General features: G+C 38.6%; 1 protein-coding gene across 2 annotated transcripts in view; it reads left to right on the top strand.

Annotated features, from left to right (window-relative positions):
* The first annotated feature begins 389 nt into the window (after window positions 1–389).
* The window catches only part of LOC121321854 (slit homolog 1 protein-like), a 76,057-nt gene continuing 56,164 nt past the window's right edge, over window positions 390–20,282 (top strand). For both annotated transcript variants that reach the window (XM_041261146.1, XM_041261147.1), the window contains exons 1-4: window positions 390–949; window positions 9,222–9,293; window positions 10,575–10,646; window positions 13,384–13,455. In XM_041261146.1, the coding sequence (XP_041117080.1) occupies window positions 747–949; window positions 9,222–9,293; window positions 10,575–10,646; window positions 13,384–13,455 (419 nt within the window). In that variant the 5' untranslated portion in view covers window positions 390–746. The remainder of the gene's footprint in view (window positions 950–9,221; window positions 9,294–10,574; window positions 10,647–13,383; window positions 13,456–20,282) is intronic.

Genomic DNA, 20,282 nt, shown 5'->3' on the forward strand with positions numbered 1-20,282 from the left:
AACATCAATGTTTTCGGTGGACTTTAACCAGTAGGGCACACTGGCTGCCAGTCCATCAACCTTAATATATGTAGCACACTACCTCCCAGTCCCCAGGGCTAACTATTTATCTACACTGCCTAACAGAATCTTTACTTTAATAACTGGGATGCATTGCTATCCAGTCTTCAGCCTTGTCTGCTACTTTTTGCTATGCTTGTGGAATCAAGGAAAGCATGAAAGGACACACTGACTGTTTTACAGGTTGCTCTTTGGTCTGTGGGGGCTGCTGTGAGACTGAGATGAGAGATTATGAGAATGAATATGAGTTCAGGCAGGGTTCTGGGAGGGGGGGGGTAAGGTAGGAGGAGTCGGGTAGCTGCTATTTGTAGCTCCTTTTGATGGATGACTGTTGTGTGTGTGTGTGTGTGCTTTCTCCCTCTTCCCTTTTTACAGGCAATCAGATGAAGGCTGGAGAGAAAGGGAGAAAGACACAGAGCAAGAGGGGAACATCTCGATAAAGAGAAAGAAGGAAATCAAGATTTTAAGCAAACCTGGAGAGCAGTTGTCAATATTTATACAATATATAGAAATATAATTTTTGCTGGCTTTTTAATTTTTTTTTTTTCTTCAGAGGATCTGAAGATATCCACACACGTTTTATATATCTTTCTTGCTCTTGCACATTGGTGTGAAAAGGCTTTTTAAAAGCAGAAGGATCTGGGGGATTGGTTAGCTGTTAGCTTTGCACAGACTGGTGGTTCAGTATGTCTCTTGGAAGAAGCAGCAGCAATGTGGCTGGCACAACGCTGGCAAAAGCTGGACTCTGGGTTGTGTTGTTGGGCACCCTGTTTGGAAGCTATGCCAGTGCCTGCCCAGCACTCTGTACTTGTAGTGGCACCACTGTGGATTGCCACGGACTAGGGATCAAAGCCGTGCCCAGGAATATTCCAAGGAACACTGAGAGGCTGTGAGTATCCTTCTGTCTGTACTCCTGTTCTGTCTTTCACAAGGTGTTTACTCCATTTTATAAAAGTGCATTTTTAGTCTTGTCTTAAAAACTATTACAGTCCCAGCTTATGGACACTGATGTGTCCATAACTTGCTGCTGTCTTAGTACAGTACACACATGTATTGCTCCCACACGTGTGATGACACTCATTGTACTTTCTTTGCATTCTTCATAATGCCACAATAGTTGCTGTAGTGCAGTGCCAGAACTAATATGTATCTATCTAACAAATAAAAAAGTACATCGGTCTGAATTCTTACAGCACGATTTATATATTCATTAAACATACCTTTATGCTCAGGATCATCTTTTTGTATATTTTGTACAGTACAGTATATTGCAGGTTTCTTATATTGTTTTTATTTGTTTTTTTGTATGGAGCATATGTGAATTGTATTTGACATTTTAATATCATTGATTGCAGTGTTAAATTATTTTAAATACAGCATGTTTCTTTAAGATGCCTAAATCCGTGCCAGCACTGAACCAAATCACTGCTAGTTCAGTTGAATTGATCTTCAGCTAAGAATTGCACTCTCACCTCCCCATTTTCAAGTAACTTTGAAGTCTTATATGATATAGAATGAACTTGTTTTTGTTAAATCAGCCAGAAAAAACATCAATGAAACAAACAAAGCTCCTTTCGCTGAGTGTCCCCAGAGACCCGTGTGCAGAGATGCATGCTGCTATCAGAGGCAACATTCAAATGACGTTCATTCTCATCCAACATAAAGACAATTAAACACAGGGCCATTCTGGGCTCCCTCTTTTATATGCAAATGTAACTTGTAATGAAATAATTTATCGCAGAAAAGAAAAAAAATATGCTTCATACATTCTTCTTTTTTGCATTAAAAAAGAACTGATCTTTGGAATAGAATGGAACAACTACTTTTCAATGATCTGATGGAAAATGTACAAAAATTCATTTATATGGAAATTGTAAGCATGCGATATGGGTCAACTAAGTTCTTTTATTAAGAGATCCCATTCTACATGCTGTGGCTATAGGTTGTTTTTTGACCTACTTCTTCATGGTATAGACAGAAGTTATGTGTTATTTAAATCTAATATTACAACGAGACTTGGCTTGTGGTGGCAGTAATGGAGTGTATGTGGCAAAGAGGCTGGTAATAGAGTGAGGGTTTCATTAATGATGGTGGTGCAATATTAAAATATTTAGGTAAGTGTCTCATGAATAGCAGCCTATATGCACACTGTGAAAGGCTGTAGGTTTACGGTATTGTGAAGAGAGCAATTCTGCTGTCTTTACTTATGTTGCTGACTGGAGGTTGCAGTTGTAGACTGACTTCCAATGTTTAAAAGGATAGGATAGTTCATTTGATCTTTTAATACAGAAAGTGTTCCGGTATAGTAGGTTTTACGGAGCTGAAAATGTGTTAATAGGTGGATAGCAAATCAATCAGACTTCAGAACTGATTTATAATTGCAGATGTATGGATTAAAAACCAGTATCTCCTGCCTCACTAGCCCCCAATCCTGCGGTCGAACCACAAGGCTGCATTGCCTTTCCCATTTCTGCACTACCTTCCAGTCCCCATCAATAACTAGTACAATATAACAAACTGACTCCCAGTCCCTTAGTTTAACCACAAGACTGCATTTCCTCCTGATGCCTTGTCTTCCTTCATTAGACTGAGCAGTTTCCTAGCATGGACAGGCTATAAACCAGTTTCCTAGAACTCATTACAAAGGCCCATTACTCTCCTCTCCGGCTGCCCGGCACAGCATGATGAGTGCTGACAAGGTCTGTAAACATGGAAGGGAGACAGCAGAGTCCCATTTTCACTTGTCAAACAGCCTTTCCATCAGAGTTGACCTCTGTGCGGCACAACCAGATTCTTTAATGACTGTGAGCAAAAAAGGGTCCCTTCTGGCAGCTTTAACCATGAACTTTCTGGACAGTATAACTGTGACATTGTCTATTTAGCTAAACATGATTTATCATGTTCAACGCTGGGTATATTTCCTTACTCTGATTAACCCTTTAACATCATACAAATTAGAGGTCATTCAATAATACTAATGAACTACAACCATTTGGTTTTCAGTGGCCTTTCACATTCAGGCATAATCTCCCGGTAAATAAATAAAACCTGCGACATTTCACACTGCAGCCTAGCACAACCTCTCCAACTTCTCAAAATCACCACTTTCTACAGTACTTTTATTTTTGCTCTGGCACTCGAAATATAAACACGTAAAGTATGAATAATCAGATCCCTCCACAGATACAGAAGAATGTAGATTCCTTTAGGAGGGCTTTGTTGCACGGAGATCCACAGAAACTCTAGCTTCCCAGTCATGGGCTAGTTAAATGTACATCCTGCAGCAGTGTTTTCTGCATGATGTTACTCTATAGAGGTAACTCTCAGTACAGGGGTCTGTCACCCTGCTTTGGCTCTGAGTGCAGAGTACATGAATGGGTCTTCTCCTTTTTTATTGTACATGGAGAAGATGTAATATCTAATAAACATTTATTTCAGTACTGATTTTATTCACTGCCTGTACTCAGCTTGAACAGCAATCTACTTGGTTTTCATTTTATTTGTACAAACAACTGTGCATTTAATTACTTGGCAGTGAAATATGAGAGAGCCGCATTTCAGATATCTACCCAAAGTGTTAGTGACTCTGTAGGCAGCAAGGTCACAGTTTCACCCTCCAGCTCCCCACCAGCATGTCTTGAGGTTTAAAAATCGCCTGGACCTAACCATCCACTAGCACCCAAGCGTGACATCTTAAAAGGATCTGTTAGGAACAAAAGCTTGCTGGTGTGCTGTTTAGAGATGGACACTCGCAATGCAATGCAATGCAATGCTGTTTGAGTTGTCATTCTTGACATGAGATGTAAAAAAAACCCAAAACATTCCCATAACACTTGAAATGAGCAGGGAATTAACCCCTATTGACCAGCCAACATTCTCTTCCTCGAACCTGTGTGAAAGCGGGAATTTATCCAGCATAAGAAGAGGGCTGGATGCCCTGTGTACGTATCTGTAGATATAAATAAATGCATGAATTAATCTTCAAACAGAGGCTGTTTGTCCTTTGATGACTGGGATGGTGCTCAGATGCCTTTGGCTATTTGGTGTGGCACACAGTCTGGTTAACTGATAGCTTTTTATTTACCTCATCTGTTTTTTAATCCAGACAAGATGGAACAAATCCCTTACATGGGACTGTTGCTGTTAGCCTAATGGGGATGAACAGTTGACAGAAGAGTCCTTGGCACTGCACAGAGGTGCTAATCCACTATGAAGGGATTTGCACACTTCAGACAACTGGCAACAATTCTCCCTCTTGTCAAAAAATAAATTCTAATTTGGCAAACAAAATTATTAAATGTTTTCATCAGGCTTGGCTGCTATTATTATTATTATTATTATTATTATTATTATTATTATTATTATTATTATTATTATTATTAATTTCTTAGCAGACACCTTTATCCCGGGTGACTTACAGTTGTTACAATATATCACATTGCAGAATATCACATTACAGATAAGAGCAGTTGAATGGTATGGATGAGAATGATTTTAAATAAGAGCAGTTACAAAAAATGTGAATACGAATACCTATCAGAGTAAAGTCAAGTACAAGAGACAGGAAGGAGTACATAATATACAAACAGCATATTACGATAAATACAACAAGATTAATAGATTTGTCCATGTAAACCAAAATCCCATATCTGTAATATAATTATAAACACAGCAGCTACCAAATACCAATGCTGTTGTCAGCATAATAAATAGAACTAACATTTCATTTCTTTAATAAATACCCACCCAACCCTTATAATATATTCAAATCATTATCTTAGAGATATTAAAACTTACAATTTTCATCACAATGCATAATATATTACAAAGCTATAAACATTACCATTGTATTAGCAATAAAAATACTCGCTTTCTTGTGTATATAATAGTGATGATAATAATAACAACAAACAACAGAACCAACAAGAAGGACAGTGGTCTAATAATTTGCAAAACTATTGTATGTTTTTACACTGGACTGTTGTAATGGAAGATCAAAAGTAATGCATTGACATTGTGTGTATACTTCTATTTTCTTGTAATTACTTATGGTTCCAAATGTATGTTTTCCACTGCTTTTCACAATAGCTGTATGTGCTTGGTGACAAGCAACATATTACCTTTGATGCTAGTTTACATTTCTATACTATCTTTACACCACTGTGCATACAAAAAAATAAATACATTTAAAAAATCAAGTAATGAATAGAGCAGAGCATTGTGACTCTACTAACGAAACGTGGGTTTTTAGTCAATAGAAATGACTGCATATCAGCTAATCTTGAGTTTGGATCCTGGTGGCTTTGCCAAGCAGTCCACAGAGACTGTTCTCTGTTGTTTTGCTGCTTTGGTTTTTACAATGACAAATCTTACATATTTAAGGCATTCCTAAAGAGAACCAGCACAACTCCAACAAATAATAAGCTGTCACATACAGAAGAGAGTGTGTTTGTCTGAGCTGCAGAGTCAGACAGGATTTTCCAATGGAAGAGTGTTTTCATACAGTCACCAGGACCCTCAATATCCAACAGCCTTACCAAAACAAAAAAAGGATCTTACTCACACCTGTTTTCTTATCATTATACAATATACAGATATGGCTGTTTGTCATCCAATAAATTATTTAGCCATAAGCCTTTTTGGTAGAAGGAAATTTCTCTTATTAATTTTCAATACACAGACTTCAATGTCGATTTCCGAATGTTTCCCAAAGACTATAGTAGTGAGCTTTATCTCAAACCACAACATATGCACACTCTCTCCAGCTTGTATCATTTATGTTGCAGATAGTGTAGCTGGTGTCCCAGGTGTGTTACCAGCCTCATTTTCCATCCCAGAGTCCCTGCGATCTCGCACATTAATGTGTGGCAGAGTATCCACAAGGAATTGAGCAACAAACTCCAAACTCATTCCACGTGTATGAGTCTGAGTTTGACCTTGAAAGGAGGGGATTCAAACCGTTATGCCACGGCCTGTCCCCCTAACAGCCCTTCATTCTGTTCCTTGTGGGTAAAATTGAATTTGTGCTCCTTTGCACAGAGGGTAACTTGAGAGCCGTTTGCAGGTCAGTGCTGACAAGACAGATTGCCTTACTACACTTTTACCCACCGTCCTTTGAGAGAGGTCAGGGCTGTTGGTGCGTGTGTGTTTTTTTATCGACTTATTCACCCAGAATAGCCTGACTGCGATGCCCCTTCTCATTCACAGAGGGGGGGTCTGCTTGTTCACAATTTTACAGCTGAGGTGGGACTGACCTCCATTACTCTCAACTGTCCTTGAAAGACAATTCTACTCTATTATAATATTACTTTTTTTTCTTAAATATTTTCTATTATTAATTATCAAATACAATTGTGTATACAACACAATTAAAAATGTAACATGACAACACATGTTTAATTAAAGCCTCATATGTTTTAAATGGCCTGAAGCAGTATTACATATATCTATAAAAAAGTGGTTCTAGTAATCCATTTTGAACACGTATTTTATTCCCGCTATCACCGAAGAAACAAATCCATACAAGTGATTCCTTTTGGGAATTGTATTGGATGCCAGTGATTTTCAGACTCTATCAACTCCTGGATTTTGAGGAATGTTCTGTTTTGTTTCAGGTTTCTGCCTCTCAGGGTTTAATCATTCATTTCCACAACTAGGTAGGAAGAAGGGTTGTTAGCTATGCTGATGTTGTCATTCTTTAGTGGGCTGGCATTTCTGCAAACAGATGTTTGGCCTTCGCTTTAAAAAAAAAAAAAAAAAAAACAGCTAAAAAAACTAGATGAAGAATTTCCTTTGATCCAAACATGAACCCCTCAGCGAGTACAGCTGTGCTGTAACCCAAGAGACACACGGAACAGAAAAGTCACTGCAAAACAAACACGAAGCCTAACCCGTTTGTTAAAAGCTCTCCGAAATCACTTCCTGTTGTGTTTACGTGCCTTTCTGCAGTATACATATAGAGGGGGGGCCGGCCATTGAGGGCTTTAAGCCCATGCACAACTGAACAGGTTACAAGAAGTGGCATTGATCAGTGCTAGGCAGAATGTTAAGCAACGTAGTGTATATGGCTGTGATCGTCATCTGTGGAACCCTTGTTTGTTTTACACAGCAGTCGTAGTAAGGGATACAGATCTGTTCATGCTTTTCAGTACCTTGAAAACTGCTCTCTTTTCTGCCACAATGGCTGTTAGTACATTATTAAAGGATTTAAGATAACAAGAAGAAGATAGTGTTCCATCATATACTGCTGAATCTCCAAAAGATCAGAAACGGCCCAGGTTGGCTGTACTGTAAAATAATGGACAGTTGGCCACGTCCTCATTATCAGGTTCAGACCCTTGGCCAAGGACTTGGATTTGCAGCATCTTTGAATGACCTTCAATCCCTTGGCACTGCCAGCCTGGAGCTGTTTTTAACAAATGTCTCTGGGTAGCCAGATTATTTAGCTTGGAAAACACCCAAATACAACAGCATTATACAACTGCATGGAGTCATAATTTGTAATTTTTTCTCCCTCCGGCCAGGGATTGCATTTCACGTAATATTACAGAATTCAAAACAGGTCTCTCCTATGCTTTGGGACTTCCAACAGATGGCAAAAATAAACATGATGAGTTTTTCAAGTTTTTTTGCAGCCTGTTGTTATTAAGATCAGGACTTAGAATGAACAGATGACAAGCCCTTAAGTCAACCAATCAATCTGGGATCTCGACCTTGCGTTTTACTTTGAAAACAATCAAAGGAAATGTCACAAGCCTACAACCCGATAAACTGATTGCACGGCGAGACTACCTCCTTCATTAGAAAGCATGTGCAAGAGGTGTTGATACCATTAAAGGGATATTATTGGCCTGTAAATCTCATCAAGGCAAAATACCTTGTTTTACATTACATAGCTTTTGAACATGCAGTTATAAATTATACAAAGAAATATTTTGGTTGTGATATACATACAATTAAACACTGGGAGAACATATGAATGTGTTTTGCTTTTCACCAGGGACTCCACCATAAAAACATTCTTTGGAACTTATGTTAGCTAACAGTTTTTAACTACGCGATTAACCTGTGTTGATGACCACCTGTATTGAAAGACCACCTGCTTATAATATCCACAATGAATCCTTATGTGTGCAATCCCCATGTTAAAGCACCTTGATATGAAAACCATCTGTCCAGAATGACCTATTTTTATATGGTCCCTTGAGTGGTCATTATTATAAGCAGGATTGCATGTTCATTGAAAAATAAAAATAATAAAGTAATACAGCTGAGTTTTTAAATTGTGTGAGGCAGGGATCGTGTGGTGTAAGGGGTGGGGAAGGAACACTAGACCCTCGTGATATCAAGGATCCTGTACTGCTAACACTGCAGAGTCCTCTTGCTGTTTGTGGGCTAGCACTGGAAGGACCTGCACTGGGATTTCCTCACTTCTTGTCCTGGAGCCACATGTTGCTTTTGGAACAGTTTATATCATGTTTGCTCAACCCAGATTTATTTAAAGGTGTTCTGTGTTAGACTCCACAAGAAAAGGTCTCTCTGTAAGCATTGAGAAGCCCTGCTGTGACAATACAGGACACAAACACTCCGCTGGAAGGCACTTTAAGTATTAACTTAGGAGAGATTCCTATTTTCTGTCTTTCGTATTTGTATATTCTATTTTAACTACTGTATTCTAGTTTTGGAGGATATGCTTTTTGCATAAAATTTTACATGCATCAATTTTAGCAAAAAAGTTACAGTGCATTTTTTCAGATCACACTCATTTGGATGCTCTGCCTTTGGCATCTCTTTATATATATCCCCCTATATGTTCCAGTGTTTTTGTTTAAATTCACTTCTTAAGCTGTACATGTTTTCTTGAAATCTAAATGGATTAAGTAATAATAAGTACTTTACAGTGTCTTTCTTATTGTGCCTATACACATACCATAGGATTTGAGAAATTGTGAGAAATTCTTTTAATGCACCGTAAGTAATTCTCGGTTCCATTTCAAATGTGCTCATCCTTAGTTAAACTGTATTTCTGGCATCCTCCAGCAAAGCGTGGAAATTAATTACTTTGATCAATTTGCTTGGAAACCCTGACATGCCTCAACAGACAGACATGTCAGAGGGGGTTCTGATATCAACATGACTGGGTATCTTTTTGCTGTTTGCAGGGAATTGAATGGAAACAACATCACACGCGTCAACAAAAACGATTTTTCTGGACTGAAATACCTCCGAGTATTGTAAGTGCTTGTTTTTCTTTTTTAATCTACAGCAATATCTATCTATCTATATGTGTGATGTATTTTGTTGTTTTCAATCTTGTGTTTTTAACCTCTCCTCTTAGGAAAATGTTATGACAATATCCAATCACAGAAAACAGATATCTTTCTTAGTGAATCTATATCTTAAAAAAAGCCATTAAAATGTTAATAATTGCAACACAGAATATGTTTATATATATATATATATATATATATATATATATATATATATATATATATATATATATATATATATATATATATATATATATATATATATATATATATATATGTGTGTGTGTGTGTGTGTGTGTGTGTATGTATGTATATACTGCATTCTTCTATGCAATCCTCCCACTGAGCAGAAAGCCATTATTTTCTCCTTGTGAAGTATTTTTATATAAATAAAACGTTCTACCCCCCACATACCATTTTTAGATGTCATAGTTTCATGTTGGCTTTCATCTTGTCAGAAGTCATCAGCAAGCCGGAAACGATCCCTTTCAAGGGGGAGTAAGCTGGATTGCTGGATTAGGGTTTATGTGCCTGTAAAAATCCGCTCCCCGAGGGACCCTAACCTCTGCATGCACACTGAGGTTACAACATGGTTGTTAACATGATTAACTCTGCAGTAAAAACACAGCCGGGGAGTGCCCAGTGCGGCCTTCTCTCGGATTACTGACCTCTGTCACATAAACAAAGAGCTGCCCTTTGACCTTCTGGATAAAGACCTGGCAGCACGATTCCTGAGCCAAAGCCAGGACCTCTTATTTATATTGGTGGAAAGCTTCTGTAAAGTTCACTGATACAGTCATACATCTCTCTAGATGTCGTTGGTTGTTTTCAATGTGTCAGGAGAGTGTTTTCCACCTCTCCTCTTAAGAAAATGTTATGACAATATCCAATCACAGAAAACAGATATATTTCTTAGTGAATCTATATCTTAAAAAAAGCCATTAAAATGTTAATAATTGCAACACAGAATATGTTTATATATAATTGTATGCATGTTGAAAAAGAAAAACTCTTTGATTTACATTTAAACAAAGCCCCTTATTAGTTTTTCCATTTAATTTTTAACTGTTTTAAAATCTTACAAGCATTTCTTTTTTTTTTTTTTTAAAGATTGTATAATATCTACCCTTCATTCAATCTATAAAAGAATCCACATCTAAGACGTACATTTGTTTTTTGTTGCAGTTAGAAATTCTGTGCTCCCTCAATCTAATCTTTCTATTGGTTCCTCTCTTGTTTCTGCAGACAGCTGATGGAAAACCAGATTGGCGTGATCGAGCGCGGAGCATTCGATGACATGAAGGAGCTAGAGAGACTGTGAGTGTCATGAAGCTTCTAGCCAATATTGCAATAACTTCATATGAACAATATTTTGATATAAACAGAAACTATATATACAGGGTCACTAGAATTCCTATTGAAGAGGTTTCTTGATAAACAAATATACTGCCTTTAGTACCTGCACCTGCTTTACATTCTTGCTTGATCATCTAGCCAAATGTAACCCAGTATTTCTGTCTCACTCCTGCCACAGCACCAGTATTCTTGTGCTGTTCAAATTGCATGAATTACACTGGTGAACCCATTAGCCAGAAACGTTTGTATTTGAAGAGAATGAGTTTTATCCAACAAATGAAAATTCTTACTAATGGGAACCTATAAATAATAGCATTACAGTGAACACATTTAATAAAGAAATTGTAAGCACATGACATGAAACATTAGAAGCGTTTGAACAAAACACAAAGCTGTAAGGGATCTGGGAGGTTGAATGAAGTCTGCAAACCATTTCTTGACCTTTGGTCTCACAATGTATAATGTTGTCCAAATCCCTTGTTTGAATTACTGCCTTGTATTTGAAGCGTAGTCATCCATTATAATAGAAGTGACTTATAGTGCAGTTCTCTTAATTAAGTTTTCCTGCAGTCATGATTAAAATGTGCCCTAGGATTACATTTTAATTTTGTGCCACTATCCTTTTAATGACTTAAAAAGTACAATATAACAAAACAAACAATTATTATTATTATTATTATTATTATTATTATTATTATTATTATTATTATTATTATTATTATTTTGTTATTATTATTATTAATAATTTCTTAGCAGACACCTTTATCCCAGGTGACTTACAGTTGTTACAAAATATCACATTGCAAAATAGCATATTACAGATAAGAGCAGTTATAAAGTACAGTAAAATCAGTAGAAAATAAGATCAAATTCAAATAAGAGCAAAATAAAATGTATAGTAAATAATTAGATTTAAGGTTCAAGTACGATTAAGCAATAGATGAGAATGATTTCAAATAAGAGCAATAACAAAAAAAATGAATACGGATACCTATAAGAGTAAAATCATTTACAAGATGCAGGAAATAGTTCTAATTAAGAGCAGTAGTAGAATACAGCAAGGTATGGAGCAGTTCAGTGCAAGGTGCTGAAAGGTGGTCAGGGGCTGAGCAGTCCTGATATCCGTGGGTAGGTCGTTCCACCTACTGAGGGGCAAGGGTGGAGAAGAAGCGGGCTCTGGAGGTGGTGGGGGCAGGGTACAGCTAATCTGCTGGTGGTGGTGGAGCGGAGGGGACAAAAAGGGGGTGTAGGGAGAAATAGTAGTCTGGAGATAGGAGGGAGCAGAAAGGTTGAGATAGCCATAGGCGAGTACAAGAGTTTTGAATTGGATGCGAACAGTGATAGGGAACCAGTGGAGGGAGCGGATCAGCGGTGTAGCATGGGAGAAACGATAGATTGTAGATCTCGTTTCCATTCTTTATTATGTATTATTTCAAAGAACAAAGTTAAAAATGAAGTGGTGTTTGAGCCAGACAGCCTTCCTCAGGCTGTAGTGAACAGACAAAACCCACTCCGGTAAAGACATTAACACCCGACCTCAATTAGTTCATTAACAATATAATCATTGAAAATTCAAATATTCACCATGATAGTTCAGGCAATGCTATTAAAAAAACAATACAAATATTAGAAAACATGTATAGTTTTATATTTACTTTTCCTTATAATCCCATATTTCAATATTACCTCATTTAGATGAACCTGCTCTTGTTGTGAATTAATATCAGCAGAAATAAATGTCAAAAGTATAGAAAATGGCTATTATTCCCCACAAACTTTGCTTTTGTGACCAGGACAGTGATATTTCAAAATATCACTATTTCCAATGGGAAAACGGGCAAATGTGTGTCTTTTCGTTCACATAAAGTCAGAAAAAAACAACATATGAATCCAAATTAACATGTATTTATACTAAAGTAATACAAAAATGACTACAAAAGATTTAGAAGTGAGTAGTTTTTTGAGGTTTACGATTATACTGTATTTACAGTATAAACGTAAAACTGTATTTACAGTATAATCGTAAATCTCGAAAAACTACTCAATTCTAAATCTTTTGTAGTCATTTTTGTATTACTTTAGTATAAATACATGTTAATTTGGATTCATATGTTGTTTTTTTCTGACTTTATGTGAACGAAAAGACACACATTTGCCCGTTTTCCCATTGGAAATAGTGATATTTTGAAATATCACTGTCCTGGTCACAAAAGCAAAGTTTGTGGGGAATAATAGCCATTTTCTATACTTTTGAGGCATAAGCCATTAGGAAATTACACTTACTACCCAGGAACAAAAAAAAAAATTGTTACACGGTGTTATTAAAGGTAATTCCAGGAAACCGTAAATGACTCGTTATTTCCCATCTGTTACCATGACCATTCTTCATCAGAATCCTTGCTTGTTAGATGTCTGGTTTATAGAACGCATTTCCAGTTTCTTGCTGATTGATCAAATAAACAGGACTATTTCCAAAAGAGGATAAATACACTCCACAGTTTTAGGAATATTATTGCTTATGTAAACACTGTAGAGAACTGACAGTAGAGACCATTAGACTGCTAAGCTGCGTATTTGTGATTCAGTGCTGGTTCATGTTGCAGTCATCTTATTAATGAATTCATGAATGAAAGAGGGCTGTTGTGAAGGTGAGAGACTCATACTTGCTCTTCTTGTATCCCCCCCCCACCCCCCAAAGGCGCCTGAATCGAAATCAGCTCCACATGTTCCCAGAGCTGCTATTCCAGAAGAACGCGGCTCTCTCCCGACTGTAAGTACCCGAGCTTCCCTCTCAGTTCAGTCCCCCTCTCTTCACAATAAGCTAACTCCCTGGTTTCCACAAAAGAATATCTGTTTGCAGTTTTGTCTCGTTCTATGATAACTGATGCCAGAGTAATTTGAAACATCAGGACAAATAGAGAAGCAGCATTTATTATGGAATCACGCCTTGGGTCCCCTTGGAATGTGACGATCCATGTGATCTCTCCTGTAAGATATACTGTTGAACTTAATTTAGTAGATTGCTTCTGGTTAGCAAATAAGTTTATTGTGCTATTATATTAAAATCATATTTCAATGAAAATAATGACCTAACTGTGGAAACCACACCATGGCAAACGTGTAGTAAGAAAAGCTTTGCAGAAAAGGAACCCCCCCCCCCCCCCCCCTTTTGTCAAAACTTCTGACAGCTTAAGAATTGTCTGTGTGTGGTTAGGTCTTCAGCAACGTGCCCCTGGTGCCACTATATAATTGCTCCTCTCCTGTGGTTTCCTAATCCCAGTACTACCCATTAACTGTTTAACTGCTGTGTCAGTTTCAGGGCTGTGTCCTTCTGACTTTGTAGAGTCACAATGGGGGGCAAGTAAGAAACAGGCAATAGAATCTCTTGCAATAATAATATGTAAACCATGAATTAATTACTAACTAGCTACTACATAATTGAAAAGAACAGGAATTCTCTTTTATTGTGTTTGTTTAGCAGTTACCCAGAAAAGCCCTGGTGAGATAGAAGCTCTCATTCCTAGTGAAGGCTGCTTGTATTACAACTGAGGGGCTGAGACACACAGAGGTTAGCGGAGAGAGTGAGTCAGCGGTTGATCTCCTGGCTCCCAGGGTTTGCACTGCCTCTAGGGTGTAAAATTAAGTGTATGATATGCATTTACCTAATAAAAAAGCAATTGTAAGAACTAAATAATGACCATTATCTATATTAGGCTTTGCCGTCTAGTACTGGTAACGTTCATTCGTTATTTTAGAAAATCCTTTGCAGACAATGGTGGGTTGAAAACGGTTAGCGAGCGTCTTTCTGTGTCTACACTGTAATTACTGTGTATGTTTTAATTCAAGAACTGTTCAATAAGTAAAATGCTGTAAGGTGCTAAATAATTAAGCTGAAAGAGAAGTTTAGAATTGTACATCTTTGTGGAACCACGCAACACCCCTGTGGAATTTCAGAAAGCCTGGGAATGTTGCAGAGGCATGCTGTTCATTAGAACAGTAAGCAGGAACTGGGGTGTTAATCAGTGATAACGACTTGCTGGGATTCCTCAAGCGGCAGGCTGCTGGAGCTCTGTAGTCTTCTCTCCGCCTGCCTGTATAGTGTGCTTGCAGCTCCTTCGCAGGGCAAAGGTACAGACTGAGAGGAAGGACTTAGAAAGCAATAGGTGCCCCCAGGGAGAAGCATCTGGTTAAGAGGGATTGAGAAGGGATTTATTGTCTGCATCGCTCCTGTCGCAGAGGCACGTCTGCTTGGAGCATAGTGAATAAAAACACACACACACAAAAAAAAAAACTGAACAAAACAGATACGTCTTTACGTGAAGGGAAGAAGGTATCAAAATAACAAAGAAACAAAAGGCAGAAAGTGTATGTCTCAGACTGAGCCACTCAGAGACACACCCCTGCAGCTTTCTTTGCTATTACTAGGCTGCAACATGAAAAATAAAATTGTTTAATTGCATGCTTTCTCTGTAGAAACTACAGAGACATGCCAAAAGGGTTAATGCCTTTTAGTTATTCTGACCAAAAATAAAGGTACATTTATTGTTTGTTAGTTTCCAGAAGCTTGTTTGGGGTGTTTTTATAGGCAGTTATCAAATAAATCTTCTTAAGTGCATGTGATGTTTTTGGAAATGTAGTCCAAAATGCACTCACTTTAGATTTGCTTTTCTTCAGACAACATAATTTATACAAGTGTTGCATCGCTTCCAAAAAAAAAAAAAAGGATTACCGTCACTCTTTCCACCATGTTCCAGAGTTCCTCTGAATTCCATTCCCAGGTGTGTCCTCCTAGATTCCAGAAGCAATGTTTTCATCCTTTACACTGCAGAACTACCTGAGTTATACGCATACCTAGAACTACCATGAACGGCCAATTTGACCACCGTATTAAAAACAACATAAATATTATAATGAATGAACAAACAATCGGATATAACTCGTAGTTTTATTCAGGCACATCATATAAAACATCTGCACAACCGAAACACTGTAAATAAAGGAACATTTGAATAGAAATGGGTTTGTATACAGTCATGTTACAAAAAAGCGCAATTACAAAAAAAAAAGATTTAAAAACCCCCCAAAAACATTGTTATATTATTTATATACAAAACTGTACAACCAAAATGACGAAAATAAGTAACAAAAAAAATGAAAGTAAATGGGGCGGCTGGCACCGGGATCGCTACTTTCAGCTGCACGGGTACCTGCTTTGCACTCTTCTGTTCAAAATGTTTCCGGTCAAGTTCTTCGGCAAACTGCAATATATAATCTCTCCTCGTTATCTTTTTGCCTGTGCATTCCTTATGAAGAATATAAGAGTTGATGACTGAGATCCAATACATTGTAGAACACATGAACAAGCCATCTGCAAGCATTTCCGTGTCATGTGCTCTAACATGTTAATGGACAATAGAAATCAGTATTTTATAAACGAAGTGCATAGTAAACACAATTCAATATGCTGTGTGTAAGTGTGAACAGAAGTACCTTAAATATAAACAACACAAGAAAGCCAGACAGGCAGAGTAAATTCAATTTAAAAACCGCAAACGGTCAAATTGACCGCCTTGGTAGTTCTAGCGTTACTCAAACTGTCTCAATCTTTAAATTACAACCCACATAAATGCACTAATTCTGAAACCTATCCTAAAATGACTAAATTGAAAAAACATGATGATGGATATTTTTTACAAGCATCATTATGTGAAACAAAAGTTTAAATGTGTAAATGTTGTCATTGATTAGGACAGGACTGGTATAGTCACTTTCATACCGTCTGAATATTTTAAGGATTCCTGCTTCTTGATGTTTTCAGCATTTATTTAAATTGTTCAATCCATTCTAGCTGGCACCTGATTTTATCATAGGACATTCTTGTTCAATCCAATCCAATCCAATCAAATCCAGTCCACTCCAATCCAGAGAGCTTGGTCCATCCCTAATCCATTTTGATACCTATGCTTCATGAGGCAGAGTGATGTGTGGTTGAGCCCCCTAGCTCCCCATACCTTGGTTCCATCTCGTTCTATGTTCCTGGCATGCACTTAATAACTCAATAAAGCCTCCTTTTTGTCCGCAGAGATAAATACCCAATAGAGCCATGCCAAGGGCTTCATGTAAAAATCGGGGGGGGTTCAGCTTCCTGGGCCAGTGTTGCCATGATGACTGGTGTTGAGAAAGAGGGGGAGTTGACTCTTCCTGGCCCCCAGCCATCAGTCACTGACTCCTGCTTTGACTGTGGGGTGAGGGTGAGGGTGGGGATGCAGGAGCGCTCTGTGTGGATGTGAGGGTCTTTTATTGTGGGTTAATCTAGAGCGCAGGGGAGAATGAGGAAGCTAATGGAAAGACAGGAAGTGTGTTGAAATTATGAACCAAGTCTAGAGTAAACAGGCCATGTGGGAGGGGGGGTATATAAAATAAAGAAGGATAAGAGAGATTCTAGCACTGATGCTAACTCCCCAGCCCACTGACTCTTCTACTGAAGACAGGTGATCTCGGTATTGTAAGACCTGTAGAAACTCATGACCACTCACTTCCACAGTTCTCCAGCTGAAAGAGTTGTATAATGTTCCATACACCAAGGGCTCTCTGTAAAACCGGGTAATTAAATGTAGCTCCTAGCAATGTCTCCTGGTCAACTGTTTTCCATCAGCCAGAAATTCATTTGGTACCCCATGATGGAAACAAGTTTTATTAAATTATAAGAAAAAAAGAAAGGTCCACGTTTATTTCACTGTTTCACTGTTTGGTTTTACAGCTAGTGGGATGTCAACCTTGTTTTGGCCCCCCCCCCCCCCCCCCCCCCCCCCCATGAATACCCCCCCCAGTACAATAATGGCTTTCAAAGCAGTAATACTACATACCTTGTACTAAAACTAAATTATATGGTTCACACACAGAATACTAAAACAGTGTGTTTTAATAACAGCTGGAGAAAGTTCAAAATCTCTGCTTCTGCACGCTCACTAAGTTAAAGTAATTAATCCTAAGGAAGGAATTTGGAGATGAGCAAGCCAGGAAAAAACAGCTCAGTTAGTCGCACGCTTGTATCAAAGGCTGTCGGCTCAGGTTCACTAATCTGTTATGTTTTCCTTTGAGGGATTCCAGTAAGGGTGTAGGGCCTGGAGGTCCAAGGGTTTAGACTACTGAGGGTTACACCTCCTTTCACCTGCAGGGTTAACTCTGCACTGAGTTTCTGCATGACAATCTTCATCCGAATCAGAGGTTCAGGATTAGACTGTGTTCGATGGTATAAAACTGCTGGGGTGTCTGTCTCCTCTCCAGCACAGGTGTACTTATTTGCCAATAGAAAAGGCAATAGGAAATTAAACACTAATCATGTTTTTACATAATAGCATTTTAAATAAGACATGCGTAGACAGGTGTCACTCTGGCAGCAGGCCTCAAATGTTGCTGTGAACAGTTGTTAATCAAATATAAACGGAGCTGTTCCTATTTTAAGCTTTGTCTGCTGTTGTAACAAATAGAAAAATTAACAAACCACAGGGTAAGTGAGGCCCACACACGCACGTACCTTGTGAGCAGCCTTAGATAACGGGTCATTTCCTGCTTTTTTCCCTCCCTCTGTCTTTATCTTACTGTCTGTGTGTGGAAGTGAATCATACCCCTGTGATCAAGCTGGGGTTTGCTAGCCTGTAAGATTAGTTAGTGCAAGTAAGAACCTCCAGTTTATTTATTTCAGTGAACATTGGATAAAACGAACATCTTTCTATCTGTGGTGGGATGTAGCTGTCATCATGTCTGTAATCTCTACATATAATTAGGGGCTCCAAGGCATTAACAGAACTTCCTGGGGAGTAACTTCAAAAACTCTTTCCCTGTTGTTGTGCATGTTTGTTGTTTCTATGTAGAGTTTAGTATTTGTTTTTGTCCTAGTTTTATCAACACTCAATGTCTACTGGGAACCAGTCTGTGGGCTTCTCTAGCGCTACATTCTGCTGTTGCCATGAGAACAGCTCCCACCACTAAAGCCCTTCCTAGGTTTCACGTAGACCTAGACTTCACACTGTTGATCAAAACACGAATAGACAAAGATTTAGATTTCATCAGGAAGTCTTAAGGGAGTATATTCGTTTTCTCTACCTTATGCATGAGGATGTAATGTAACTCCAACTTTCCAATGAACTACTGGGACTTCCTTCCCACTGCTTTCCACATTACAGTCCAGCCACTGAGCCAGCCACTACTTTCCACGACCAGTGAGTTTCTACAACCTGCTGTCTTGTGAACTACAGCCTAGCGTTAGATGTGCTGTGCCCCCACAGGACATGGTCTTCTCTGAAAGCATTCTGTATCTCTCCTATCCTCCTGCCATCTTCTCATCCCACCTGCTGGGCTGCAGCGTGGTGCTCTGATCTCATTATAGGAGAGAGAAAAGAACCACGGCGAGACTCACCGAACAGAAGTTGTTGGGGGATTTTTTTGTATGAAGTGAAGATCATTTTAGGGTGCAGGGATGGATTTTACTTCCTGAGCCCCCGTTTTTCTGAGCAGCAGGGGGCACTGTCAGTTGGAGAAGCAGATTCAGAACCAGGAGTTAAGAGGGTGGAGTGCTGTGTGTTACACAGTAAGAGGTGGTTACAGTTAAACACAGGTATAGTTAATCACAGAGAGCAGGCACTGCCCTGGAACAACAAGTCTGTCCATACATTATATACCACTGGAAAGGACATGGCAGGCAGCAGATAACACAGGTCTGTTTTACTGTCCACAGACCCAGTATGGTATATGTTTCCTATCACAACCTGTTTTAATGAACACGTAAATAAGTAGACTTTAACTAGAGAGACGACAAGAAGTTTATTGTGGTGTATTTTGATGACAAATTTGCAGTTTACCTCACTGTTCCCATGCTTCACCATGGTATGCTGCAGTAAACTTCTGTATCGGACACAATGCGCTCCATCCTTTCTCACAGGTCAGTGTGTGTGCTGTGTGGCAGCTCAGTGCTTTACCTGCTCGGTTTTGTAAGCAGAGGACTTTGGTCTAGGAAGCTGTCAATAAAAATGTTCAAAAGCATACAAATCTATAACAGATGGGGGAAAAAAAGAAAAGCTTTGCAGTTTTCATTGGACTTATCTCTGCTTTGAAATCTCAGTGTTTTCATCTCCCTCTGAACACAGGGCACCTGGATTTGCACTTCAAAGTGCCCCAGTTGGTAGGATTCCTGCGTGGGGCAGGGCTTGTGAGGATGAAACAGAAACGAAATGATAAAGATGACCCCCTCCTCCTCTGTTAGGGCACTGCCTCTAGGAACCTGCAAATCCTAGACCAGAGTACGAAGGTCCTCTTAATTGGGTTTGAAGCAGCTGATGATCAGTATCCTCATATCTGTTACTCTTTTAATGTGGAAATAGAGCACTATTGATTTCGGATGAAACAATCTGTTAACACCAATGCAGATTGGGTTTGTGTTTCTGGGAGCAAGTGCAAGCTTAAATGTGTTTATGATGTGCCTATATATAAAAAAAAATAGGAAACTAGAGTAGTATTTGTATATGGGTGTGTGTGTACTCATATCACAGTGAATGTATGCACATCTGTACCTTTTTTTGAGGCTGCATAGGTTTGTAG

The sequence above is a fragment of the Polyodon spathula genome, chromosome 10 (assembly GCF_017654505.1).
Source record: "Polyodon spathula isolate WHYD16114869_AA chromosome 10, ASM1765450v1, whole genome shotgun sequence".
Lineage (NCBI taxonomy): Eukaryota > Metazoa > Chordata > Actinopteri > Acipenseriformes > Polyodontidae > Polyodon > Polyodon spathula.